Source organism: Salmo salar, chromosome ssa16 (genome assembly GCF_905237065.1).
Source record: "Salmo salar chromosome ssa16, Ssal_v3.1, whole genome shotgun sequence".
In the NCBI taxonomy this organism is placed as follows: Eukaryota; Metazoa; Chordata; class Actinopteri; order Salmoniformes; family Salmonidae; genus Salmo; species Salmo salar.
In genome coordinates, this window is record NC_059457.1 from 22,528,099 (window position 1) to 22,555,747 (window position 27,649).

General features: G+C 43.4%; 2 protein-coding genes across 2 annotated transcripts in view; both read left to right on the forward strand.

Moving 5' to 3' along the window:
- The first annotated feature begins 149 nt into the window (after positions 1-149).
- fam185a (family with sequence similarity 185 member A) lies at positions 150-13,183 on the forward strand. The gene is made up of 8 exons (XM_014148378.2): positions 150-826; positions 1,081-1,190; positions 7,490-7,582; positions 8,016-8,154; positions 11,195-11,236; positions 11,346-11,444; positions 11,636-11,770; positions 11,919-13,183. The coding sequence occupies exons 1-8, from the start codon at positions 403-405 to the stop codon at positions 12,029-12,031; spliced, it is 1,155 nt and encodes a 384-aa protein (XP_014003853.2). The 5' UTR covers positions 150-402; the 3' UTR covers positions 12,032-13,183.
- Positions 13,184-15,823: 2,640 nt separating this feature from the next.
- Positions 15,824-27,649, forward strand: part of LOC106573377 (leucine-rich repeat-containing protein 17) — a 30,516-nt gene continuing 18,690 nt past the window's right edge. The window contains exons 1-3 of the mRNA XM_014148379.2: positions 15,824-16,065; positions 24,671-24,935; positions 25,090-25,226. Of these exons, the coding sequence (XP_014003854.1) occupies positions 24,808-24,935; positions 25,090-25,226 (265 nt within the window). The 5' untranslated portion in view covers positions 15,824-16,065; positions 24,671-24,807. The remainder of the gene's footprint in view (positions 16,066-24,670; positions 24,936-25,089; positions 25,227-27,649) is intronic.

Here is a 27,649-nt window from a genome sequence, read left to right on the forward strand (position 1 = left end):
ATGTCACTTGAATATGAACAAAGATGAATCATTGTTAATGTTATGACAATTATCTTTCATAAATTATGAATAAATACAGGTTAATTACAGTTTTCTATTACGTGGGGGACTTTTATTTAGACATTTTCAAAAATGTCCTCACCCGGAAGTACTTAGACGCTGATAGTGGGTGACGAGAGGCTGGTTTATTATAGGACAGGGCTAGAACACAGTGATTCTAAACCTGTCTTTGGTTAGAATATCACCTAAGTTCGAACTTGTTTTATCATCCTTCGGCCAAAAGTATTGTCTTCCCGTAGGACGTGGAGCGTAACGCGACGAAGTTCTGCGCAGCAATAAAGGAGCCCTGGTGCAAATGTTTAAGCGCATGCTTTTCAATACTGTTTATGATCTGTGACCGTGATGTTTTGTTGTTCCGCGAACCAACGTATAAGTCTCGGACTTTTACGTTGGAGGTTTCTGGCAGCGTGTTCAAATAACCTCCAAGACTCTTCCTTGTTGATTCTGAAGTCGTTCTCTACCTCTCACTGCGCTTCAACCAAGAAAGAGGTGAGCAAAGCCTTGAAGCAGTGGACTCTTGTTGTTAACCCCTTCGGCAAAGTACGGGTTCAGCTCCAATGTAACATCTCTGTACGACCTCTGGACCCGCACGCTTTCCCCGAGGCGAACCGGGCCTTCATCACCATTCATGGCACCAGCGCAGATCAAGCCGTCCAACTAGACAGCTTCCAGGTGCACTATGATGACCAAAACAAGGAACTGTACATCTTGTCCGAGGTCAGAAACAGCAACGTGTCAGTGGAGCTGACTGCTCCCATCAAAAGTGGTGAGTTTTGATTTGTTTAGTTGAATCATGAGTTTAGAGCCACTGTCTGCATCATAAATTAAAGAAGGCCATTTAAAAGAATGGCTCTAGGTGTACTAACTGTACTTGGATCAAACTGTCAGCTGATGCTCCTGATTATGATATGATGACCCCTAGCCAAGCACTTCCCCTCCCTCTTATAAAACCAGTGATTAGTTAGATATGACAGAAAAATGGTGAGTGAAATCACATCTGTGTGTGTGTGTGTGTGTCAGACCTTTACATCACCACTCAAGGAGAGGGCAACGTGCATGTCCAGAAGATGGAGGGTGATAACTGCAGGGTGCAGACAGAGAGGGGGAACTGCGTGCTGCACTCAGTCAAGGTAAATATGAATAGGATTAAAGTGTGTACGGTGAAGTGAAATATGAATAAGGTTATAGTTTGACTAAAACTACAGCCACATCTGTTTTAATGGCCCAGCAGCCCCTTCAATTCTTATTCTAAGGGCTTTATTGGCATGGGAAACACATGTTTACAATGCCAAAGCAAGTGAATACAGAATAAATATATAAAGCATATAGATAAACATGGTAGCAATTGAAAAGAAACAGTTTGGAGATGAGAATTATTAGACCAAAAGGTGAGGACACAACAGTTCACCTGACAAGAGACTGAATCCAAACATTACAATAACCACGTTTACATCCACAGCTTTCATGCATGTAAAGCAGTGGAGCCTCCTCTGAGGACGAAGGGGTTGACTATCCTCCTCTGAATTTCATAAAAATAAAAAACATTAAAGTTATGCTTTTTAGAGAACTATACTAAATAGATTCACATGATTAAAACACTGTTTTGCAATGGTCTACAGTAGCCTCAACAGCACTCTGTAGGGTAGCACCATGGTGTAGCCTGAGGACAGCTAGCGTCTGTCCTCTAGGTACTGCGGCAGACCAGGGGGTTTGGTCAAGACGTTTACCCAGATCAGACACGGACAGAGAAGGATTAGCTTAGTTTCAAGGGTGTTTATTTAAATAATAGATCAAAAAGGATAGGTCTCCCCAATGAGACCCTCTCCGGGATGCCGTCTTCTGGTATTCCGGGTCTGGCTATATCCTGTCGGGCACAAAACTGAACTCCCTCTTCTTACCTCTGCAACTGTCAACAATACCACGGGAGTCCTTTCTTCCTCCATTCCTCCTGTGTGCTGCCCTTCTGGCAGCTTTATGGGCCTTACACAGCTAGTGAGCAATCCACCCTTGATTACTCACCAGCTCCCAATCAGCCCCAATTAGTCCTGGCTGGAGAGCCCGTCCAGCAGATGGAGCCATCGCCTCGTGATGTATACTCCATCTGTTACCAGGCCTCGACGAGTCTCCCCCTGGTGGCTGACCTGCTGAACGCCACAGTACATTGACTTCAATACAAAACCTAGGAGGCTCATAGTTCTCACCCCCTTCCATAGACTTACACAGTAATAAACAGCGAGTAGCAGCAGTGTACAAAAGGGGGTGGTGGCGTGTCAATGTAAATTGTCTGGTTGTGATTTTATTAATTGTTCAGCAGTCTTATGGCTTGGGGGTAGAAGCTGTTGAGGAGCCTTTTGGTCTGAGACTTGGCGCTCCGGTACCGCTTGCCGTGCGGTAGCAGAGAAAACCGTCTTTAACTTGGGTGACTGGAGTCTCTGACAATTTTGTGGGCTTTCCTCTGACACCGCCTAATTATACAGGTCCTGTATGGCAGGAATCTTGGCCCCAGTGATGTACTTGGCCGTTCGCATTACCCTCTGTAGCACCTTACGGTCAGATGCCGAGCAGTTGCCATACCAGGCGGTGATGCAACCGGTCAGGATGCTCTCGATGGTGCAGCTGTAGAACCTTTTGAGGATCTGGGGACCCATGCCAAATCTTTTCAGTCTCCTGAGGGGGAAAAGGTTTTGTCGTGCCCTCTTCACGACTGTCTTGGTATGTTTGGACCATGATCGTTCCTTGGTGAGGTGGACACCAAGGAACTTGAAACTCTCGACCCGCTCCACTACAGCCCCGTAGATGTTAATGGGGGCCTGTTCGGCCCGCCATTTCCTTTAGTCCACGATCAGCTCCTTTGTCTTGCTCACATTGAGGGAGAGGTTGTTGTTCTGGCACCACACTGCCAGTTCTCTGACCTCCTCCCTACAGGCCGTCTTGTCAGTGATCACTGTTGTCGTCAGCAAACTTAATGATGGTGTTGGAGTTGTTTGGCCACGCAGTCGTGGGTGAACAGGGAATACAGGAGGGGACTAAGTACACACCCCTGAGGGGCCCCAGTGTTAAGGATCAGTGTGGCAGACGTGTTGTTGCCTACTCTTACAACGGGGGCTGCCCGTCAGGAAGTCCAGGATCCAGTTGGAGATGGAGGTGTTTAGTCCCAGAGTCTTTAGCTTAGTGATGAGCTTCATGGGCACTATGGTGTTGGAACGCTGAGCTGTAGCCAATGAACAGCATTCTCACATAGGTGTTCCTTTTGTCCAGGTGAGAAAGGGCAGTGTGGAGTGCGATTGAGATTGCATCATCTGTTGGGGCAGTATGCGAATTGGAGTGGGTCTAGGGTGTCTGAGAGGATGCTGTTGTGAGCCATGACCAGCCTTTCAAAGCACTTCATGGCTACCGACGTGAGTGCCATGGGGCGGTAATCATTTAGGCAGGTTACCTTCGCTTCCTTGGGCACAGGGACTATGGTGGTCTGCTTGAAACATGTAGGTATTACAGACTTGGTCAGGGAGAGGTTGAAAATGTCAGTGAAGACACTTGGCAGTTGGTCTGCGCATGCTTTGAGTACACGTCCTGGTAATCCGTCTGGCCCAGTGGCTTTGTGAATGTTGACCTGTTTAAAGGTTTTGTTCACTTCGGCAACCTTTATTGCGTTATCACAAAGTCATCCAGGACAGCTGGTGCTCTCATGCATGCTTCAGTGTTGCTTGCCTCGAAGCAAGCCTAAAAGGCATTTAGCTCGTCCGGTAGGCTTGCGTCACTGGGCAGCTCACGTCTGGGTTTCCCTTCGTAGTCCGTAATAGTTTTCAAGCTCTGCCACATCCGACGAGCGTCAGAGCTGGTGTAGTAGGATTCAGTCTTAATCCTGTATTGACACTCGGCTTGTTTGATAGTTCGTCTGAGGGCATAGCGGGGTTTCTTATAAGCGTCCGAATTAGTCTCCTGCTCCTTGAAAGCGGCAGCTCTTTAGCTCGATGTGGATGTTGCCTGTAATCCATGGCTTCTGGTTGAGATATGTACTTACTGTCACTGTGGGGACGATGTTGTTGATGCACTTACTGATGAAGCCGATGACTGAGGTGGTATACTCCTCAATGCCATTGGATGAATCCCGGAACATATTCCAGTCTGTGCTAGCAAAACAGTCCTGTAGTGTAGGATCCGTGTCATCTGACCACTTCCGTATTGAGCGAGTCACTGGTACTTCCTGCTTTAGTTTTTGCTTGTGAGCAGGAATCAGGAGGATCAAATTATGGTCAGATTTGCCAAATGGAGGGGGGGGGGAGCTTTGTTTGCATCTCTGTGTGTGGAGTAAAAGTGGTCTAGAATTTTTATTTTTTTTATATATATATATATTTTTTCTCTGGTTGCACATGTGACATGCTGGTAAAAATGTGATAAAACTGATTTAAGTTTGCCTGCATTAAAGTCCCTGGCCACTAGGAGTGCCACTTCTGGGTGACTCTAGAGAGACAGTTTTGAACAAATTAATTTCTTCAAAAATGAAGGTGAAGAAAAAGAGAGCTAGCTATATTTCATAGTGTTTTTCTTTTCACTTAGTCAATCCAGCTAGCTAGTTTAGCCTACTCAGAGAGCGGTGCTATTTTAGCTAGCTAGCTATGGCTATCCAACACTGGAACTCTTCCAAGGTAAGCTTTTGGTTTATAATTTTTTTGCCACTGGGGCCTGCCAGTGTAACTGCTTGCTTACTGTACTGCATGATTGTTTCTTAAATATTTTTTCCTTTGACACGCACCAAAAAACAGGCGTGATCATTCTATAGTGGTCCCTGCAGCGTACGCTCAAACCAGTGTGATTTTAGAATGCTTATTTAGAGCGTCCAGTTTCAATTGACGCAAGTCAGCGTTTGAACTGGCCACACTGTTTTTTCACAGAAACATTTTGCACAAGCACAGTCCTTACAAAGTTATGTTCTGAATGTGACCAGTTTCTTTTTGGATGCAATGTTCAGACATTCACAGAAGTAGAGACAGCATAACACAATCATCAAAACCGGAAAATGTAGGCTACATAAGAATTTTACACACATCATAGGTGTCCATTACAATCTATGCAATAATCAGAATGCATCATTTGTCACAGTACTTGAAAACATGTGAATAATACAGTGAGGGGGAAAAGTATTTGATCCCCTGCTGATTTTGTACGTTTGCCCACTGACAAAGAAATGATCAGTCTATAATTTTAATGGTAGGTTTATTTGAACAGTGAGAGACAGAATAACAAAAAAATCCAGAATAGCGCATGTCAAAAATGTTATAAAATTATTTGCATTTTAATGAGGGAAATAAGTATTTGACCCCTCTGCAAAACATGACTTAGTACTTGGTGGCAAAACCCTTGTTGGCAATCAGAGGTCAGACGTTTCTTGTAGTTGGCCACCAGGTTTGCACACATCTCAGGAGGGATTTTGTCCCACTCTTTGCAGATCTTCTCCAAGTCATTAAGGTTTCGAGGCTGACGTTTGGCAACTCGAACCTTCAGCTCCCTCCACAGATTTTCTATGGGATTAAGGTCTGGAGACTGGCTTGGCCACTCCAGGACCTTAATGTGCTTCTTCTTGAGCCACTCCTTTGTTGCCTTGGCTGTGTGTTTTGGGTCATTGTCATGCTGGAATACCCATCCATGACCCATTTTCAATGCCCTGGCTGAGGGAAGGAGGTTCTCGCCCAAGATTTGACGGTACATGGCCCCGTCCATCGTCCCTTTGATGCGGTGAAGTTGTCCTGTCCCCTTAGCAGAAAAACACCCCCAAAGCATAATGTTTCCACCTCCATGTTTGACGGTGGAGATGGTGTTCTTGTGGTCATAGGCAGCATTCCTCTTCCTCCAAACACGGCGAGTTGAGTTGATGCCAAAGAGCTCCATTTTGGTCTCATCTGACCACAACACTTTCACCCAGTTGTCCTCTGAATCATTCAGATGTTCATTGGCAAACTTCAGACGGGCATGTCTATGTGCTTTCTTGAGCAGGGGGACCTTGCGGGCGCTGCAGGATTTCAGTCCTTCACGGCGTAGTGTGTTACCAATTGTTATCTTGGTGACTATGGTCCCAGCTGCCTTGAGATCATTGACAAGATCCTCCCGTGTAGTTCTGGGCTGATTCCTCACCGTTCTCATGATCATTGCAACTCCACGAGGTGAGCTCTTGCATGGAGCCCCAGGCCGAGGGAGATTGACAGTTCTTTTGTGTTTCTTCCATTTGCGAATAATCGCACCAACTGTTTTCACCTTCTCACCAAGCTGCTTGGTGATGGTCTTGTAGCCCATTCCAGCCTTGTGTAGGTCTACAATCTTGTCCCTGACATCCTTGGAGAGCTCTTTGGTCTTGGCCATGGTGGAGAGTTTGGAATCTGATTGATTGCTTCTGTGGACAGGTGTCTTTTATACAGGTAACAAGCTGAGATTAGGAGCACTCTTAAAGGGAGTGCTCCTAATCTCAGCTTGTTACCTGTATAAAAGACACCTGGGAGCCAGAAATCTTTCTGATTGAGAGGGGGTCAAATACTTATTTCCCTCATTAAAATGCAAATCAATTTATACAATTTTTGACATGTGTTTTTCTGGATTTTTTGTTGTTATTCTGTCTCTCACTGTTCAAATAAACCTACCATTAAAATTAAAGACTGATCATTTCTTTGTCAGTGGGCAAATGTACAAAATCAGCCGGGGATCAAATACTTTTTTCCTCACTGTACATTATCATAAATATGTACATGCATACAGTAGAAATGCCGTGATGTACAGATATTAAGGCACTTTGATAGGAACGCAAACTTGTCCAAAGTTATTATTTGAAAGGAAAACAACAATGAAGGCAATGCGAGCACCAGCCAGAAAATGTGCCACGGGGAAAGAATTTGTGCAAGACTGCGCAAATGTCTGCATACTTGATCTGTGAAAACACGGGGGAAGTGCTTGGGGTCTCCTCGAGAAAAGTTTGTCCGGCTCAGTAAAACATCATTTGTCCGTAACAATGAAATGGGCTACTTCTATGTGAATTAATGAGGTGGAACACACCTCCATGCAAACTGTTAGAAAGTAATTATAAATTGACAAGTTGAAACACAGCCTATAGATAATTAGCAGGCAGCGCGGGTTAACTGTCCTGTTGCGTAACAATCACATTTTGTAACAGTGAGTGCATTCTGACATCATGTGCATAAAACAACTCACGCTGGGGTGACCGTTAGAGATATTTGGAACTCACACGTGAAAAGGTTAATTTCAATTTGTCAGTGGGTGCTTCACCCTCAGCACCCCTACTTCCCTTGGCTATGCCTTGAAGGCTCGGGGGGATTAGATATTGCTTGAGCATGCATCTTGTGTGTTTTTTTGGGGGGGCAATGGGAGGAGAGCAAAAAATATTTCCATTGTAAAAAAAATAATAATCTCCTATTCTATTGTACAGGGTCACCAGGTGCAGGTCCAGTCCCAGGGGGGCAACGTCACTGGGGTGGGAACCATCCATGGCAACGTGGACATCAGCACCTCTGGACACAGTGTACAGTAGCTGCTGTTATACTCTGAGACCTACCCTACCCAATTGTTTATTTTATATAAGTATATATGTGTCGAATGGTACAGCGGGGAGAACAAATATTTGATACACTGCCGATTTTGCAGGTTTTCCTACTTACAAAGCATGTAGAGGTCTGTAATTTTTATCATAGGTACACTTCAACTATGAGAGACGGAATCTAAAACAAAAATGCTAATGAATTACTTAAAAATCATACAATGTGATTTTCTGGATTTTTGTTTCAGATTCCGTCTCTCACAGTTGAAGTGTACCTATGATAAAAATTACAGACCTCCACATGCTTTGTAAGTAGGAAACACTGCTGATTTTGCAGGTTATCAAATACTTGTTCTCCCCACTGTATGTGTATTACAGTTAATACTAGATATAAGCTCTTTCTGTGCTCTGTCTGTAGGCGGTGAATGTGAAGAAGATCCAGGGTACTACTATGAACGTGTCGACAGAACATGGCTCTCTGAAGGTGAAGGCCATCTATGCTGAGTCCACCTCCATATCGTCCTCTTCAGGGAGGATACAGCTGGGACACATACATGGTGAGGAGGGGAGTGCTGCGCATATAGTGGATGGTACATTTAGCATTGCATAGTAACACAGCCTTCATGAGACTTGAAACATTGTCACCCCAGAGCTTTGGCTTTTATGAGTCAATGGTATTGACAGTGGTTTGTGGAATATGTTGTCATTGTGATATCGGTTTGAATTCACACATACAGTTGAAGTCGGAAGTTTACATACACCTTAGCCAAATACGTTTAAATGTACCACAGGTGGACTCAAAGTTGTAGAAACAGCTCAAGGATAATCAATAGAAACAGGATGCACCTGCGCTCAATTTGGAGTATCATAGCAAAGGGTCTGAATACCTATGTTAAGGCGTTTCTCTTTATTTTTAAGTTAATTTGCAAACATTTTTAAAGACCTGTTTTCACTGTCATTATGGTGTGTTGCATGTAGATTTGAGGAAAAAAGGAATGTAATACATTTTAGAATAAGGCTGTAACGTAACAATATTTGGAAAAAGTCAAATGGTCTGAATACCTTCCGAATGCACTGTATATGTTGGCCACAATATAATACTGTATTTCTAGTCATATACAGTTGAATTCGGAAGTTTACATACACCTTAGCCAAATACATTTAAACTCAGTTTTTCACAATTCCTGAAATGTAATCCTTGTAAAAATTCCATGTCTTAGGTCAGTTAGGATCACCACTTTATTTTAAGAATGTGAAATGTCAGAATAATAGTAGAGGTGATTTATTTCAACTTTTATTTCTTTCATCACGTTTTCAGTGGGTCAGAAGTTTACATACACACAATTAGTATTTGGCAGCACTGCCTTTAAATTGTTTAACTTGAGTCAAATGTTTTGGGTAGCCTTCCACAAGCTTCCCACAAGTTGGGTGAATTTTGTCCCCTTCCTCCTGACAGAGCTGGTGTAACTGAGTCAGGTTTGTAGGCCTCCTTGCTCGCACCCGATTTTTCAGTTCTGCCCACAAATTTTCTATATGATTGAGGTCAGGGCTTTGTGATGGCCACTCCAATACCTCGACTTTGTTGTCCTTAAGCCATTTTGCCACAACTTTGGAAGTATGCTTGGGGTCATTGTCCATTTGGAAGACCAAGCTTTAACTTCCTGACTGATGTCTTGAGCTGTTGCTTCAATATATTCACATAATTTTCCTCCCTCATGAATGCCATCTATTTTGCGAAGTGCACCAGTCCCTCCTGCAGCAAAGCACTCCCACAACATGATGCTGCCACCCCTGTTCTTCACGGTTGGGATGGTGTTCTTCGGCTTGCAAGCCTCCCCATTTTTCCTCCAAACATAACGATGGTCATTATGGCCAAACAGTTCTATTTTTGTTTCATCAGACCAGAGGACATTTCTCCAAAAAGTACGATCTTTGTCCCCATGCGCAGTTGCAAACCATAGTCTGGCTTTTTTATGGCGGTTTTGGAGCAGTGGCTTCTTCCTTACTAAGCGGCTTTTCAGGTTATGTCGATATAGGACTCGTTTTACTGTGGATACAGATACTTTTGTACCTGTTTCTTCCAGTGTATTTTGCTGTTGTTCTGGAATTGATTTGCACTTTTCGCACCAAGGTACGTTCATCTCTAGAAGACAGAACGAGTCTCCTTCCTGAGCAGTATGACGGCTGCGTGGTCCCATGGTGTTTATACTTGTGTACTATTGTTTGTACAGATGAACGTGGTACCTTCAGGCGTTTGGAAATTGCTCCCAAGGATGAACCAGACTTGTGGAGGTCTACAATTTCTTTTCTGAGGTCTTGGCTGATTTCTTTTGATTTTCACATGATGTCAAGCGAAGAGGCACTGAGTGTGAAGGTAGGCCTTGAAATACATCCACAGGTCCACCTCCAATTGACTCAAATGACATCAATTAGCCTATCAGAAGCTTCTAAAGCCATGACACCATTTTCTGGAATATTCCAAGCTGTTTAAAGGCACAGTCAACTTAGTGTATGTAAACTTCTGACCCACTGGAATTGTGACACAGTGAATTGTAAGTGAAATAATCTGCCTGTAAACAATTGTTGGAAAAATTACTTGTCATGCACAAAGTAGATGAGCTTAACCGACTTGCCAAAACTATAGTTTGTTAACAAGACATTTGTGGAGTGGTTGAAAAACGGGTTTTAATGACTCCAACCTAAGTGTATGTTAACTTCCGACTTCAACTGTATTTTTATTTTATTTCACCTTTATTTAACCAGGTAGGCCAGTTGAGAACAAGTTCTCATTTACAGCTGCGACCTGGCCAAAAATAAAGCGAAGCAGTTCGACACATAGAATAAACAAACACACAGTCAATAATACAGTAGAAAAAGTCTATATACAGTGTGTGCAAATGAGGTAAGATAAGGGATGTAAGGATATAAATAGGCCATGGTAGCGAAGTAATTACAATATACCAATTAAGCCCTGGAGTGATTGATGTGTACAAGATTAATGTGTATGTAGAGATACTGGGATGCAAAGGAGCAAGATGAATAAATAAAGAAAGAAAGAAATACAGTATGGGGATGAGGTAGTTGGATGGGCTATGTACAGCTGCAGTGATCTGTGAGTATACTGCCAAATACTGGCCAGCACTTTTAGTTAGGGCCCTGAATTTTTATTGAACACGTGACATGACCTGCAAAAACCCTGGGCCCTATTTATCAGCTATATCTAAGGCACAGAGTTTTCCTAGTCAGGACTGTTTTGGTTTAGTGACTACCATTATTCAGACCAGAGACTTAAACGCTTTCCCTAACTTGGTGTAAACAAGATGATTAAGTTGTGGATGGCCTGAGTGAGTCACTGCTTAGATAAATCAAGGTTACGTAGAGTGAAAGAAGAAGAGGAACCTCTGGCAACAAAAAAACAAACAGGAAGAGCAATTAACAGAGAGAAAGTGAGGCAAGAAGAGGATGAGTCAGCCATAATGAATGGAGATTTCCTCTGAGATAGACAGCCTCTCTGTTCTCCTAGAGGACATGGAAACCATTATCCTGTGAGCTCTCTGGGTACATCAGCATCTCACGTTTAGTTTCTTTGTCATACAGGCGATGCCACAGTGCGGAATGAGACTGGAGATATATTTGTAGGTAAGTGCGCCAATACTCTGTGCTACATTTGAAAACCGATTGTGTCAAATTTTGTTTGAGACTATTTTAAGCTGATTTTTAAGCGTTTTACTTTGCCACGTTTTGCCAGATGGGTCTAATAATGGCTTCCTGAAGGTGTTGTCCAACAGTGGAAACATTGATGCATATGTAGGAGACAGTGGCAGTGCAGAACTCCACTCTCAGCAAGGTAAACATAATAACATTCTGGGTGGATGTACTGGGTATAGGATGAGCCATATCTGGTCATCCCTCTGAATTGTCTCTTTCTCTCTCTCCAATGTTACACCTCTGACCCAGTCTTCTCCTGTCACTGTCTTTCCGTCACTCTTTTCTCCCTTTTGCTTTCTATTCCCCCCCCCTTCTTCCTCCCTCTCTCAGGTGCAGTGTCTGTGCGTGTCCCCTCCTCTATAAGAGCAGGAGTGCAGCTGTGTGGAACCTCAGTAGAGACCAGCCCAGAGATAGTCCTTCACCAAGCAGAGAGAGATTCCAAAGATGGCATGACTACTGTCACCGGTCAGTCATCCCTATAAATACAACTTGGACTAAACTCACCAATGAGTTATACTTACTCCTACTGTTTACTCACCCAGTGAGTACAGTACACAGCTGCTACTGTTACTACTAAACCCACCCAATTCCATTTATTCTGCTCTCCCTGTAGGCCATATGAATGGGCAACCCCAGGGTGACCAGTGGATCAGGGCCCAGGCAGACAGAGGCTCCATCACCCTGAAGGCACAGAGCTGGTTTGAGTCTCTGAAGCTGGGCAGCTGAGGCTTCACTCCTACACCTAGGCCCCATTCCAACACTTCCAAAAATGTCCTACCTACTTCCTGTCTACCTACTGAACTAAGTCCTCAGGGACAAGTGTAGACATAACTGTCCTTTATGTTGATAGTGACTATCTCACTGACTGTGACTGTTGGGCAGAGTCCAACCACCGTTCTTTCTCTGTTACTGCTAAGCTGACATAGGAGAGACAAAAAAAGAGAAATTTGCCAATGTGGAACTGGGAGACAGATCAGTGATATGATGAAATGAATCGCCCTTTGGGGGTCTTGACACATGCAGACGGAGAACCCCATGAGAGCAGATTTAAACAAATTCAAATCTAATTGATTTCTGTTCTCAATCAATAGTTTCATTAGTGAATATCATGATGAAGGTAAAATCACATCTGTAGCATTGACAACGGTTACTAGGCTTTATTACGTGTCTAAATGCAGTTGCAAAACATGATCACGGTTAGTAGAGGTAACTCAGTCATTATGTTTCTGCTTTAGCCAACTGTTGTCATGAGATGGCTCAAGCATAAATCTAGTGGCAGCCAGGCTAGTTCAGTCATTGGCTGTTTCTGAATAGCCGCGCTTGCATTTTAAATAAGTTTGATAGTATGTGAAATGTAAATGTTTTAGCTTTCTTTTAATGGCAGGATGTATATTCATTTTGGCTTTTCATCTAGTAGAATTCATTGCACACTATTGAGGAAGATAATTGCCTTGTTTGTTATGACAAACCAGGAGAACCTCACTCTTAAGACTTTCTGACCGTGGGGTTGAAACTGCAAAATGCACAAAATGTTTTTAGATGCTTGGTAGAAGAATGTGACCAGTGTTTGTTGTTGCCTTTATTTTAAACTATTCATGGAGGGTTCAATTTACTGTGAATAAAAAATACTGGGAAAAGTGTTGACATCAACACTGACAATGAAATCATAGAGGCAATTTTGTATTTGAATATTATTACAATGCAAAAAATATTTGCTGTATGATGTAAATTAAATAATCCATGTTGTAATGCATATAAAACATCTTTATCCTTTTTCCCACTCAGTTGAAATGTTTTGATGTAGAAGCTTTACATAAATGTATATACTGCATTGATGTTCTGATAAAAATTCAACAATATTTCCTTGCCTAAAAATAATCTGTTGTGGTTATTCGTCTTTGGTCATTCGAGTCAGGTGCTTGACATTGAGCTAGAGTTAAAGGTGCAGTGAATGGTAGGGATTTGGTTTACCTTAAATTGGTAGTTTGAATGTATGTATAAACTCTGTCCTCATGTGTTTGTTTGTCTGCATGGACTGTGTACTCATGTTGTGTAATTGTAGTCCTCTCCACAGGCCTTTATCAAATTCCTATTTTTGTTATTTACATTTACGTCATTTAGCAGACGCTCTTATCCAGAGTGACTTACAAATTGCCAGAGCGACTTATTTCTACCTGGTGCTGGCTTGTCTTCCTCCTAGGTGTTCTGGTTCTAGTCGGATCATCTGATTGGATACGGCAGTCATAGCCAAACTAGTAGGGGGCTACATTGGTACTGTGCTCCCACTGCTCAGGACTGCAGTCTCATGCCCTGGAAACATGAGTAAGGTTGTTGGGGTGTTTGACATGGCAAACTGTAATTCTACACATATACAGCAAGCTATGGAAGCATTACCTAGTCCATGATGTTGCAGCGACTGATGTCCAGAGGGAGGAGAGGAGCTGCTACTGGGCCACTCCAGACTACAATCAGACATGTTATCACAGTAAAAGGCTCTGCATGGTCAATCCAACTTCTGCATTGGACATACAGCATTCACTGCGATGCGGCCTCTGCAGAAGTCAGAGCAAACACACTTTTTGCACTTTGCAGAACTGTTGTGAAGGAAGTTGTCAAGGAAGTGAGTTTGTTTATACAGGACCTCCCGCCCCCACCTACCTTCAACCAATCAATGCGGAGCGATATGGAGCCTACGCATTGTCACAACATTTTGGAGGTGCACGGCGATGCAGTACGGAGCTCGATTTGGTTTCTTCAAGCCTCCAGAGGCTCCGCAATTGCGTCAACCTCCATGAGGAGCCTCCGGATTAGATTTTCGGAGCTCACTGCAACTAGTACAAACACATCACGCTAGTCAGTCAATGCGTGTACAGTACATGTGTGTGTATTTACTTGTATGACCTTACATTGAGCCACCCTCATGATAGATAAGTCGATGCGGCTGCAGTTGCTCAGATTCAGCTCCCTCAGTTTAGAGGCAGAGAGCCCTTAAGTCAGGTATCACTGCCCCTGTTATTCACCCTGCAACAAGCCTACACACACACACACACACACACACACGCAGTCAGGTGATGCAACCGGATGTCATCTAAAGTAGAGAGTACACACACAAACACCTACTGCAGTGTGAGATGTTGAGGTAGACCAGGTTTTGGAGGGCGCCCATAGACTTGGCTGGCGTCAGTCATCCTGGGGCAGTCAGCAGCGTGGAGTGTAGTGAGGCCTGGAGAGCTCCGACACAGAGCTCTCCAACTGACGTCTGTCATACGACTGCTACCTACAGGAACACACAGATATACTGTCAGAACAACACACATCATAACAAACTGTGTGTGTGTTGATAATGCCCCTGAACCCTCTGTCTTGACTAATCACATCTTCAGAAACAAACTGACCATCTCCTTTGGCTGAAGAGCTATAATCATTGGCTGATCACTTAACAGTGACCTGTGCCAGATACAGCACTGTATAAGGCCAAAAATGTGTGGATTTCCAAAGTTCCAGGGTTGACCCACAACATGGCCCACAAGATGTTTCTCTCCATGCTGCTGGATGCTGCATCATGGTTTGATGTCACAGACCAATCACATATAGACCAATCACATGAAATAAGGCGTGTAGCACGTCACTCAGTCACCCAATCAGATTCCCTGTAGACATCACCCCGGCAACGAGACTCACCACAACGATATTTGCCAAGACAATCAACGAACACTTATACACAGATATGGAACATGAGTCGTGGCACACACACACTCACCATCCACTCTGAACTTGGTGAGGTTGTCTGAGAGATGGGCCGTGTCCCATAGGGAAATGGCAGACAGAGAGTGATACTTGGAGGCTAGCTCCAACAGGAGGAAACCAGACAGTGACAGGCAGAGGTCCATTCACTCACAAAATACACAGGTAGACAATGGTGGTTAAAGAAGGTGGTACTACTCCCTAGAAAGAGAACAATTATTGGCCAGAGCCTAAATGAGTTGTCTGGTAGCTCCATACATACCAGCACACAGTTGTCTGACAGAGTGGGCATGTCAATGAGGACTTCTGCTGCAGCAGAGGGCAGCCTGCTGCTATGTACCTGAAACCATCCACTGAGATCTTTAGGGACGAGAGAGAGAGAGAGAGAGAGACACACACACACACACACACACACACACACACACACACACACACACACACACACACACACACACACACACACACACACACACACACACACACACACACAATTAGAGAGCAGTGGGGTGAGAGAGAGGGTGAATATGTGCATGTCGTAATTTTCAACAAACAAGTTAGCTGCAGCCTTTCTGTCTCTCTCTCGCAGCAAAGTACAACCACTTAACCAGCTGGAAAAATGCTGGCCCTGGTGAGAGTCCATGTTCATGCTGGAGTACATGTGCGTGTGGGTGTGTGTGTTGTAATTTAAAACCAGTGCGTAAGCTGTATCTCTCTCTCTCTCTCTCTCTCTCTCTCTCTCTCTCTCTCTCTCTCTCTCTCTCTCTCTCTCTCAGAGCCAGAGAGAGAACCTTTTTCATTCCCCAGGGTCAACATACAGACTTGAAGAGGAGCACACAAACTGACTCTAGTGCAGCCAGGGGGCTGAGGACACAGATGTGTTGTTGGAAAACTCATGTGGATATAGTTAAAGCAGATAGAAGGAGACATATGGATCAGAGAGGACCGCAGAAACTGTCCTGAGTGCAGCCAGAGAGATTGAGGTGGATGAGCTTGTGGCAGCCCTTCCCTTTGGCCAGGTACTGTAAGCCTTTAACAGTGAATCTACCTTCCAACAGCTCCTGGACAGACAGAGGGGGTTTAAGATCAATATGTGAACAGTGCTGGGCCACATCTGGCTGTGTGTTAGCCTCATATTCATACTGGATGTTCTGAAGGCACCTCTAAAGATCTATGATTTGTAACAAGTAATTGGACAAGTAATACTCCATAGTATTTATAAAGCCAATGTGTTCTTGTATCACCTGCAGCCTGTTATCAGCCTGATTTCACTAATTCAAGTCTTCTCACTTTCTTCAATTTGTGTAGGTGTGGGTGTTGGGGTTATAACAATATATGACTGATTATTTGACTTCTGGTAGGGTTGCCCCAGGTGAACGACCAAGGTAGGATGGCAAGAAAGGGGCGAGCGGGGTGGTGGAGGGATGTGAGGTAGGCAGTTGTAAATTGGCTGTGGCATTTGATTGGGAGAAGCTTTAGACCTTGAAAATCAGGAGGAATCCCATAAGAACAGCAGAGGAAGGCTGGACAGAGAGAGAGGAGGAGAGGAGAGACTACCAGAGAAAGAAGGGAGTGTAGGTATGTGTTGACAGCAGCACTGACAGTCAGATGGTTAAAAGTCTTTGGAAATAAACTGAAGTAAGACTTTATTTCTGCAGGTTCGTTCTTAGCCAGCTCTGTGAAGCATTTTCCACAGATTTCTTCTCTGTGAGCTCATAGGGTTTAACAGAAAACAGAGCCTATGGAATTGCTTTCAAGTGTAAAATGTTTTGGAAATAAACACCTATGGAGAGGATACAAAGACACATGGTCCAGGTCCCTGTTTATCAAAGGCTGTTTTGGTCAGTAGACAGCTCATTATTTAACATCTTAATTTTGACACAAAGACCTGAACGGCCTTCCATACCTTTTGGGGTTGACACACAAAGCCTGGTTTGGTTTTTCTCTCTCTCTGTTGCTCTCATTCTTTGTTTCAGCTTGCCAGATTATCTCACTACATAACTGGGATAACAGTATTGGGCAATCGTAACTGGCGTACGGATGAAGTCGGAAGTTTACATACACCTTAGCCAAATACATTTAAACTCAGTTAGGTCAGTTAGGATCACCACTTTATTTTAAGAATGAATAACAGTAGAGAGAATCATTTAGTTCAGATTTTATTTCTTTCATCACATTCCCAGTGGGTCAGAAGTTTACATACACTCAATTAGTATTTGGTAGCATTGCCCTTAAATTGTTTAACTTGGGTCAAATGTTTTGGGTAGCCTTCCACAAGCTTCCCACAATAAGTTGGGTGAATTTTGGCCCATTCCTCCTGACAGAGCTGGTGTACCTGAGTCAGGTTTGTAGGCCTCCTTGCTCGCACAGTTCTGCCCACAACCTTTCTATAGGATTGAGGTGAGGGCTTTGTGATGGCCACTCCAATACCTTGACTTAAGCCATTTTGCCACAACTTTGGAAGTATGCTTGGGGTCATTGTCCATTTGGAAGACCCATTAGCGACCAAGCTTTAACTTCCTGACTGATGTCTTGAGATGTTGCTTCAACATATCCACATAATTTTCCTCCCTCATGATGCCATCTATTTTGTGGAGTGCACCAGTCCCTCCTACAGCAAAGCACTCCCACAACATGATGCTGCCACCCCCATGCTTCATGGTTGGGATGGTGTTTTTCGGCTTGCAAGCCTCCCCCTTTTTCCTCCAAACATAACGATGGTCATTATGGCCAAACAGTTCTATTTTTGTTTCATCAGACAAGAGGACATTTCTCCAAAAAGTACGATCTTTGTCCCCATGTGCAGTTGCAAACTTTAGTCTGGCTTTTTTTATGGCGGTTTTGGAGCAGTGGCTTCTTCCTTGCTGAGCGGCCTTTCAGGTTATGTCGATATAGGACTCGTTTTACTGTGTATATAGATACTTTTGTACCTGTTTCCTCCAGCAAGGTCCTTTGCTGTTGTTCTTGGATTGATTTGCGCTTTTCGAACCAAAGTACCAAAGAACGCGTCTCCTTCCTGAGTGGTAAGACGGCTGCGTGGCCTCATGGTGTTAATACTTGCATACTATTGTTTGTAAAGATGAACGTGGTACCTTAAGGCATTTGGAAATTGCTCCCAAGGATGAACCAGACATGTGGAGGTCTACAATCTTTTTTCTGAGGTCTTGGCTGATTTCTTTTGATTTTCCCATGATGTCAAGCAAAGAGACACTGTGTTTGAAGGTAGGCCTTGAAATACATCCACAGGTACACCTCCAATTGACTCAAATAATGTCAATAAGCCTATCAGAAGCTTCTAAAGCCATGATATCATTTTCTGGAATATTCCAAGCTGTTTAAAGGCACAGTCAACTTAGTGTATGTAAACTTCTGACCAACTGGAATTGTGACACAGTGAAATAATCTGTCTGTAAACAATTTTTGAAAGAAATGACTTGTGTCATGTGTAACAGAGTAGGTTCCATCCCTCTCTTCGCCCCAACCTGGGCTCGAACCAGGGACCCTTGCACACATCAACAACTGACACCCCACGAAGCATCGTTACCCATTGCGCCACAAAAGCCGCGGCCCTTGCAACGCAAGGGGAAACCCTACTTCAAGTCTCAGAGCGAGTGACGTCACCGATTGAAACGCTATTAGCGCACACCACCGCTAACTAACTAGCCATTTCACATCGGTTACACATGCACAAAGAAGATATCCTAACCGACTTGCCAAAACTATAGTTTGTTAACTTCTTCGGGATAGGGGGCGGTATTTTCATGTCCGGATGAAAAGCGTGCCCAAAGTAGACTGCCTGCTACTCAGGCCCAGAAGCTAGGATATGCATATAATTGGTAGATTTGGATAGAAAACACTCAAAAGTTTGTAAAACTGTTAAAATAATGTCATGTCTGTGAGTATAACAGAACTGAAATGGCAGGCGAAACCCCGAGGACAAACCATCCCCCCCAAAAAAAAATCATCCTACCACTGATTTCAATGGCTGGCACTTTTATAATAGGGCGAAATCGTGCCCGATTGCAGTTCCTTGGGCTTCCGCTAGATGTCAACAGTCATTAGAACAAGTTTCAGGCTGGTTTTTGGAAAAATGTGCCAGAAATTGTCGTTTTTCTAGGTGGCTCCCATTTTGGCTGCAGTGTTTCCAAGCACGTGAATGAGAGTGCGTTCTTTGGTATTTTTCTCCGGTAAAACAATAACGATTCTCCATCTTAAATTGTATCATTTATTTGCGTATTAGGCTACCTAAGATTTGATTATAAATGTTTTTTACTTGTTTGGATAAGTTTATTGGTAACTTTTGGGATTCATTTTGTATGCATTTTGAAGGAGGGAAACCGAATGGATTATTGACTGAAGCGCACCAGCTAAACTGAGTTTTTATGGATATAAAGAAAGACTTTATCGAACAAAAGGACCATTTGTAATGTAACTGGGACCTTTTGGAGTGCCAACAGAAGAAGATCTTCAAAGGTAAGGCATATATTATATCGCTATTTCTGACTTTTGTGTCGCAACTCCCTGGTTGAAAATGATTTGTTATGCATTTGTGTGCTGAGCGCTGTCGTCAGATAATCGCATGGTTTGCTTTCGCCGTAAAGCCTTTTTGAAATCTGTCAAGGCGGCTGGATTAACAACAAGTTAAGCTTTATTTTGATGTATTGCACTTGTGATTTCATGAAAGTTTAATATTTATAGTAATTTTTTATTTTAATTTGGCGCTCTGCAAGAAGTTACCAAGAAATTTGTGGAGTGGTTGAAAAACAAGTTTTAATGACTCCAACCTAAGTTTAGGTAAACTTCCGACTTCAACTGTATAAAAGCGATGGCCTGGAATTTAAGTGACTATCCAACTTTCAGTAGGGAGAGAGACAGACAGACAGACAGACATACAGAGAAAGAAAGAGGAGAGAGAGAGAAACCAAGAAAGATAGAAAATAAAGAAGCGAGAGAAGAAAGAAAGAAGCAAGAAGAAAGATAGAAGCGAGGGAAGAAAAAACCATCTCATCCTGGTGAAGGACAACACAAGGTTTACACTTTATTCAAACCACCTCTGTGTATTCCATTACAGTGTACATTAAAGTCTTAAAGTAACTCTAGTCCTATCACATATCACACTCATATAGCATTGTAAGACTATATAAGCATGCATATACAGTTCCTTGCGAAAGTCTTCACCCCCCTTGGCATTTTTCCAATTTTGTTGCCTTATAACCTGGAATTAAAATAGATTTCTTTGGGGTTTGTATCATTTGATTTAGACAACATGCCTAACACTTTGAACAAACAAGAAACAAGACAAAAAAACGGAAAACTTGAGCATGCATAACTATTCACCCCCACCACACCAAAGTAAATACTTTGTAGAGCTAACTTTTGCAGCAATTACAGCTGCAAGTCTCTTAGGGTATGTCTCTATAAGCTTGCCACATCTAGCCACTTGGATTTTTGCCCAATCTTCAAGACAAAACTGCTCCAGCTCCTTTAAGTTGGATGGGTTCCTGCTGGTGTACAGCAATCTTTAAGTCATACCACAGATTCTCAATTGGATTGATGTCTGGGCTATACTAGGCCATTCCAAGGCATTTAAATGTTTGCCCTTAAACCACTCGAGTGTTGCTTTAGCAGTATGCTTAGGGTCATTGTCCTGCTGGAAGGTAAACCTCTGTCCCAGTCTCAAATCTCTGGAAGATGAAAACAGGTTTCCCTCAAGAATTTCCCTGTATTTAGCGCCATCATTCCTTCAATTCTGACCAGTTCCCCGTCCCTGCCAATGAAAAACATCCCCACAGCATGATGCTGCCACCACCATGCTGGTGTTCTCGGTGTTCTCGGGATGATGAGAGGTGTTGGGTTTGTGCCAGACATAGCATTTTCCTTGATGGCCAAAAAGCTCAATTTTAGTCTCATCTGACCAGAGTACCTTCTTCCATATGTTTGGGGAGTCTCCCACATGCCTTTATTTTTTTCTTTAAGCAATGTTTTTTTTTCTGGCCACTTCCGTAAAGCCCAGCTTTGTGGAGTGTATGGCTTAAGTGGTCCTATGGACGTTTCAGCTTCTTCACAGTTATCTTTGGTCTCTTTGTTGCCTCTCTGATTAATACCCTCCTTGCCTGGTCCGTGAGTTTTGGTGGGTGGCCATCTCTTGGCAGGATTGTTCTGGTGCCATATTCTTTCCATTTTTTAATAATGGATTTAATGGTGCTCCGTGGGATGTTCAAAGTTTCAGATATTTTTTACAACTCAACACTGATCTGTACTTCTCCACAACTTTGTCCCTGACCTGTTTAGAGAGCTCCTTGGTCTTCATGGTGCCGCTTGCTTGGTGGTGCCCCTTGCTTAGTGGTGTTGCAGACTCTGGGGCCTTTCAGAACAGGTGTATATATACTGAGATCATGTGACACTTAGATTGCACACAGGTGGACTTCATTTAATTAATTATGTGACTTCTGAAGGTAATTGGTTGCACCAGATCTTATTTAGGAGCTTCATAGCAAAGGGGGTGAATACATATGCACGCACCACTTTTCCTTTTTTTTTATCTTTTTTTTTTAAACAAGTCATTTTTTTCATTTCACTTCACCAATTGGGACTATTTTGTGTTTGTCCATTACATGAAATCCAAATAAAAATCATTTTAAATTACAGGTTGTAATGCAACAAAATAGGAAAAACGGAAAGGGGGTGAATACTTTTGCAAGGCACTGTAGCCCCTTATAACAAACAAGCCCTCAGAGTTCATTAGATGGCTCATAGACAATGTCATCCAATAACATCTAAAAATCAAACAGGGTCACTTAACAAACAACAATATGTGCAGTGCCATTGGAAAGTATTCAGACCCCTTGACTTTCTCCACATTTTGTTACGTTACAGCCTCATAAAAAAATTTATGAAATATTTGTTTTTCTTCAGCAATCTACATACAGTACCCCATAATGACAAAGTGAAAACAGGTTTTAGAATTTTTTCAAATGTATTAAAAATGAAAAACATAAATAATTTATTTACATAAGTATTCAGACCCTTTGCTATGGGACTCAAAATTGAGCTCTGGTACATCCTGTTTCCAATGATCATCCTTGAGATGTTTCTACAACATGATTAAATTCAGTTGATTGGACATGATTTGGAAAGGCACACATGTCTATATAAGGTGCCACAGTTGACAGTGCATGTCAGAGCAAAAACCAAGCCATGAGGTCGAAGGAATTGTCCATAGAACTCCGAGACAGGATTTTGTCAAGGCACAGATCTGGGGAAGGGTACCAAAAAATGTATGCAACATTGAAGGTCCCCAAGAACACAGTGGCCTCCATCATTCTTAAATGGAAGATGTTTGGAACCACCAAGACTCTTCCTAGAGCTGGCAGCCTGGCCAAACTAAGCAATCGGGGGAGAAGGGCCTTGGTCAGGGAGATGACCAAGAACCCAATGGTCACTCCGACAAAGCTCTAGATTTCCTCTGTGGAGATGGGAGAACCTTCCAGAAGGACAACCATCTCTGCAGGACTCCACCAATCAGGCCTTTAATGTAGAAAATGTGTCCCTATTTTTCATAGTAATGACATGTTATTTAAAGAATGTAGTGTTATCGGTAAAGATGAATGGTGACTGTAAATCACATTATACGACAAGCAGTTCCCCCTCCACCCGAGTCCCCATGTGGTCCTGATTTCACTGTAGCTTTACACCTAAACAGTATTGGGAAGTATACAACATATGGAATAAAGGGAAAAGGAATGATTCCCTGTAGTCCTCTTAATGTAATGTTGTAGATAATAGTAGTGGTGCTGTATAATCAAGCAATGTCTAGTTTTAATAATCTGACTTCAACTGTCAGTCTGAGTGGTGATGAGCTTCAGAACAGTGGCATACCATCAAGGCTAAGCACTTGGTTTACTAGGTGTTTGTACCTGTGCAAAGTTTGTACCCATTATCAAAAGGGAATGAATGAAAAGCATAAACTAAAGACGTTCTTTCTGTTCTACCGTTAATTCCACCCCTGGAAGATAAGATAAGAGGGTGGTTTGTACCCGTGAGAAGATGTTGCCGTTACTCATGTTAATGTTGGAACAATGGCAGGTTCAGCTCCTGTAGGTTTCTGCGTTCACCTGGGAAAGAGGGGGGATACAGAAAGAGAGAGAGGTGAGATAGAAAAGCAGCAGAAGGAACATTAGAATGTTTCCAGATGTGTATTCTTTATTTGAAATAATATACTCAGGTGCAAATACATATAAACACACACCAACAAACGAATCGCTGACTGTGAGGAATGTTTACAGGGAGGGACTGATTTCTGCCATAACTTGTCTCATCAAGTTTTACAAGGCTGTTCTTATCTGGGTAATGTCGCACACATTGACTTCATGGTTTCAGCTGAATTTACTGTCACATGAAAGTAAAATAAGCAACTGCTAAATGCAGAAAGAATGTGTAAATCAAACAATATTCGAAATGTTGCAATTTAACCATTGTGTTGCTTTATGTCCCAGTCACTCACACTGTCTGTTTTCTCTCTGTCCCAGTCACTCACACTGCCGGTTTTCTCTCTGCCCCAGTCACTCACACTGTCTGCTTTCTCTCTGTCCCAGTCACTCACACTGTCTGCTTTCTCTCTGTCCCAGTCACTCACACTGTCTGTTTTCTCTCTGTCCCAGTCACTCACACTGTCTGTTTTCTCTCTGTCCCAGTCACTCACACTGTCTGCTTTCTCTCTGTCCCAGTCACTCACACTGTCTGTTTTCTCTCTGTCCCAGTCACTCACACTGTCTGTTTTCTCTCTGTCCCAGTCACTCACACTGTCTGTTTTCTCTCTGTCCCAGTCACTCACACTGTCTGCTTTCTCTCTGTCCCAGTCACTCACACTGTCTGTTTTCTCTCTGTCCCAGTCACTCACACTGTCTGTTTTCTCTCCGTCCCAGTCACTCACACTGCCGGTTTTCTCTCTGTCCCAGTCACTCACACTGTCTGCTTTCTCTCTGTCCCAGTCACTCACACTGTCTGCTTTCTCTCTGTCCCAGTCACTCACACTGTCTGTTTTCTCTGTCCCAGTCACTCACACTGTCTGTTTTCTCTGTCCCAGTCACTCACACTGTCTGTTTTCTCTCTGTCCCAGTCACTCACACTGTCTGCTTTCTCTCTGTCCCAGTCACTCACACTGTCTGCTTTCTCTCTGTCCCAGTCACTCACACTGTCTGCTTTCTCTCTGTCCCAGTCACTCACACTGTCTGTTTTCTCTGTCCCAGTCACTCACACTGTCTGTTTTCTCTCTGTCCCAGTCACTCACACTGTCTGCTTTCTCTCTGTCCCAGTCACTCACACTGTCTGTTTTCTCTCTGTCCCAGTCACTCGCACTGTCTGTTTTCTCTCTGTCCCAGTCACTCACACTGTCTGTTTTCTCTCTGTCCCAGTCACTCACACTGTCTGTTTTCTCTCTGTCCCAGTCACTCACACTGTCTGTTTTCTCTCTCTCCCAGTCACTCACACTGTCTGCTTTCTCTCTGTCCCAGTCACTCACACTGTCTGTTTTCTCTCTGTCCCAGTCACTCACACTGTCTGTTTTCTCTCTCCCTACCCCTCCATTCTCCCCCTCTCGTTCTCCCTCTCTCTCTCTCTCTGCAGGAACAGCAGCTGAATCCCATTATATCAGACACTGTCAACATGCAATCCTCCACTCCCATTTTCCAATAAAACCTCCACTCCACCCACTGCTTCGCTCCAGCTATCCCGAGCGAGAGGCAGCCCCAGCTGGGCTCAGGATGCGTGTGACCTCCCCTCTCCTCCTGGCTCTCCTAGTACTCCTGCTGCTCCCACCACCCTCCCAGCTGAGGAAGGCAGGCCAGGGCAGGCGGCTCAAAGTAGGCAGACGCCTCCTCAGACAGGACAGGTATGGATGGATTCTAGGTTGTTTCTCTCATTTTATATCTTACTCGTTTGAACCACTATGCTTTATTGACTTTATTAGATATTATAAGTAAGTCTATTTAGATGAAAATATTATCTACATTAACTATGCTAAAATGTATTGTTGTCATCATTAGGGTGAGAGGTCGGGGGCGCCAGGGCAGGTCAGGAGACTCCAGGCATCAGGTCCCTGAATGCTCAGAGTACAGCGACTCTGAAGACGTCTTCGTGGACTGCCAAGGGAGAAAACTTTCCTCCATCCCCACTGCCTTATGTAATTATAATGCGCTGGATTCTAGCTTATTTACTTTATGGTTTTACTGCCTATAAAGATCAAATAGGGCCAGATTTAGCCTACTCCTGGACAAAACATTACTTTCAATGGGGATTCTTCACTGAACACGCTTTTTAGTCCAGGACTGGATTAATCTAGTACCAGGTCACTGGCGAGGGCCAAGTGTCTTGAAAAGTGCTTTCAGTATCTAGTCTTTTTGGCGCGCAAAACGTTTTGTGGATGGTACTGCGCTGCGTACAGAACCACCGCACACTCAACGTTATCGAGATACATTGAGTTTCCTTTTATATCCACAGAGGGTACTTGAGAAGACTATGAGACCATATGCCTACTGGTAAAATGCACATGAGGGGCTACCTCAGGGCTACTCTGGGAAGAGCAACTTTCAGTTAGTGGTATAGTAACCGAAAAAGGTTGGGAATCACTGGCCTAGGTTATCCTACACAAATGCACACAGAAGCCTAACTCTGTGTCCAATCTGACGCACAGAAACATGTGAAAACATTCTCTCATTACCTTGATACTTTCTCTGTTAAATATTTTAGACCCTGCTGTAAAACAAGCAACAACAAAAAAGCAGAAAACAAATGTAGGCATATTGGATTGGATCCAACGTGGATCAAAGGTCTTCACTGGCGCGATGAACAAAACATAAACATATTCTGGACATTCTTACGAACACCATTTTCCTGCACTGACTGTTTTTGCATCAGGTGCTAAAACACAACAGCTGTTTGCCACTTGACTGTCATTCAGAACAATATTTCCTGGATCAGCTGATGATGTTCGACAATATCACTAGGCCTAACTGAACAGCTGGATATAACGCACATCCAACAAGTAGGTCTATTAGCCTTGCATAGCCTATTGAAGAACCACGCAAGTTAGGTGACTTTCGGTTGGAAGCATTCGATTTTGCAAATCGCATACATCATTTTGGATTTGTGTGCCCATAAAAACAGTTTTTATGGCGTAGTCTAAAATACTAATATGTATTGATAAAGTGGTGCTGCCATTAATTCAACTTCTCTTAGACTCAGCAATACTTTTGTCCCGCTGATGGCCCATAAGGGGTAGGTTTCTGAACATTTCACACCTATAGTCTATTGGTCAATCTGCATTGCAGGGCAGTCAAGATTTAATTCAGTCTCCTTTTCATTAAAAAAAAATTGCAACTGTTGCAATTTGTTGATACCCCCCTGTTGATACCCCAGCTAGCACAGTGGATTTGGGCCGATTCCGGCTGAGAGTCGGCGCACTTGGCTGAGAGTCAGACTCGGCCGACGTCATGTGGTCCGAGTCTGGGCCGCCTTAGGCAGTATTACTTATGGCTAGAATGCGGGGATTGAGCTCGGGCTGATTCCGGTGTGAGTTATCTGGCCTAAATGTATTACTTGGGGCTCGGACCGATTCCGGTGTGAGTTATCTGGCCCAAATGTAGTACTTGGGGCTCGGGACGATTGTGGCTACTCTCTGGCAGATGATTACACAGGCTGCTTTATATAATTAACATTTCATTATTTATTTATTTTTCCATATTTTCTGTCATCAGAAAATAAAATGAACATTTAAATTAAATTCTTTAAGAGTCCTGTTTAAGAAGGATTTTAGTATTTGGATACTTTGTGCAAGGCAGTTGATAAGCATTAAAACCTTTGTGGACGGGGCCTCCCAAGTGGTGCAGCGGTCTAAGACACTGCATTGCAGTGCAAACTGTGTTGCTACTGATGCTGGTTTGATACCCGTGCCGGCTGCGACCGGGAGACCCATGAGGCAACGCACAATTGGGTTAGGCCGGCCGGGATGTCCTGCGGGCCAGGCACATGCACGCTTCCTCTGACACATGGGTGCGGCTGGCTTCCGGGTTAAGCGTGCATTGTGTCAAGAAGCGATGCGGCTTGGCGAGGTTGTTTCGGGGGACTCACGGCTCTCGACCTTCGCCTCTCCCGAGGCCGTACGGGAGTTGCAGAAATGGGACAAGACAATTGGATATGACGAAAAGGGGGTAACGAATAAACAAATACAATTATTTAAAAAATGTGTGGATGAGTATAATTTGTATGTATAATAGTCATTTTTAAAATGACTAAACCGGGTAATTTTGTATACATTTATTTAAAATTGCATTGGGCCGCTTCTGGGGGGATTCTGGTAAAATGCCAGCAAAGTCGGCTGAATTCCGGAAACGGCCTGATGTACTTGTGCCGACTCTGGGCAGTGATTCATTTTGATTCCGGGCCAATTCAATCAGTTCCTGTCCCCCGGGCCGATTCCTCATTGCTAACTGGGACAGACTTTACATAGGTTATTGATGCCGATCAATGTATTAGTAGCCTTATGGATTACATTTTTCAAGTTATTCATCCAACCCTGTTTTATTTATTCCATCTAAAAGGAAGGCA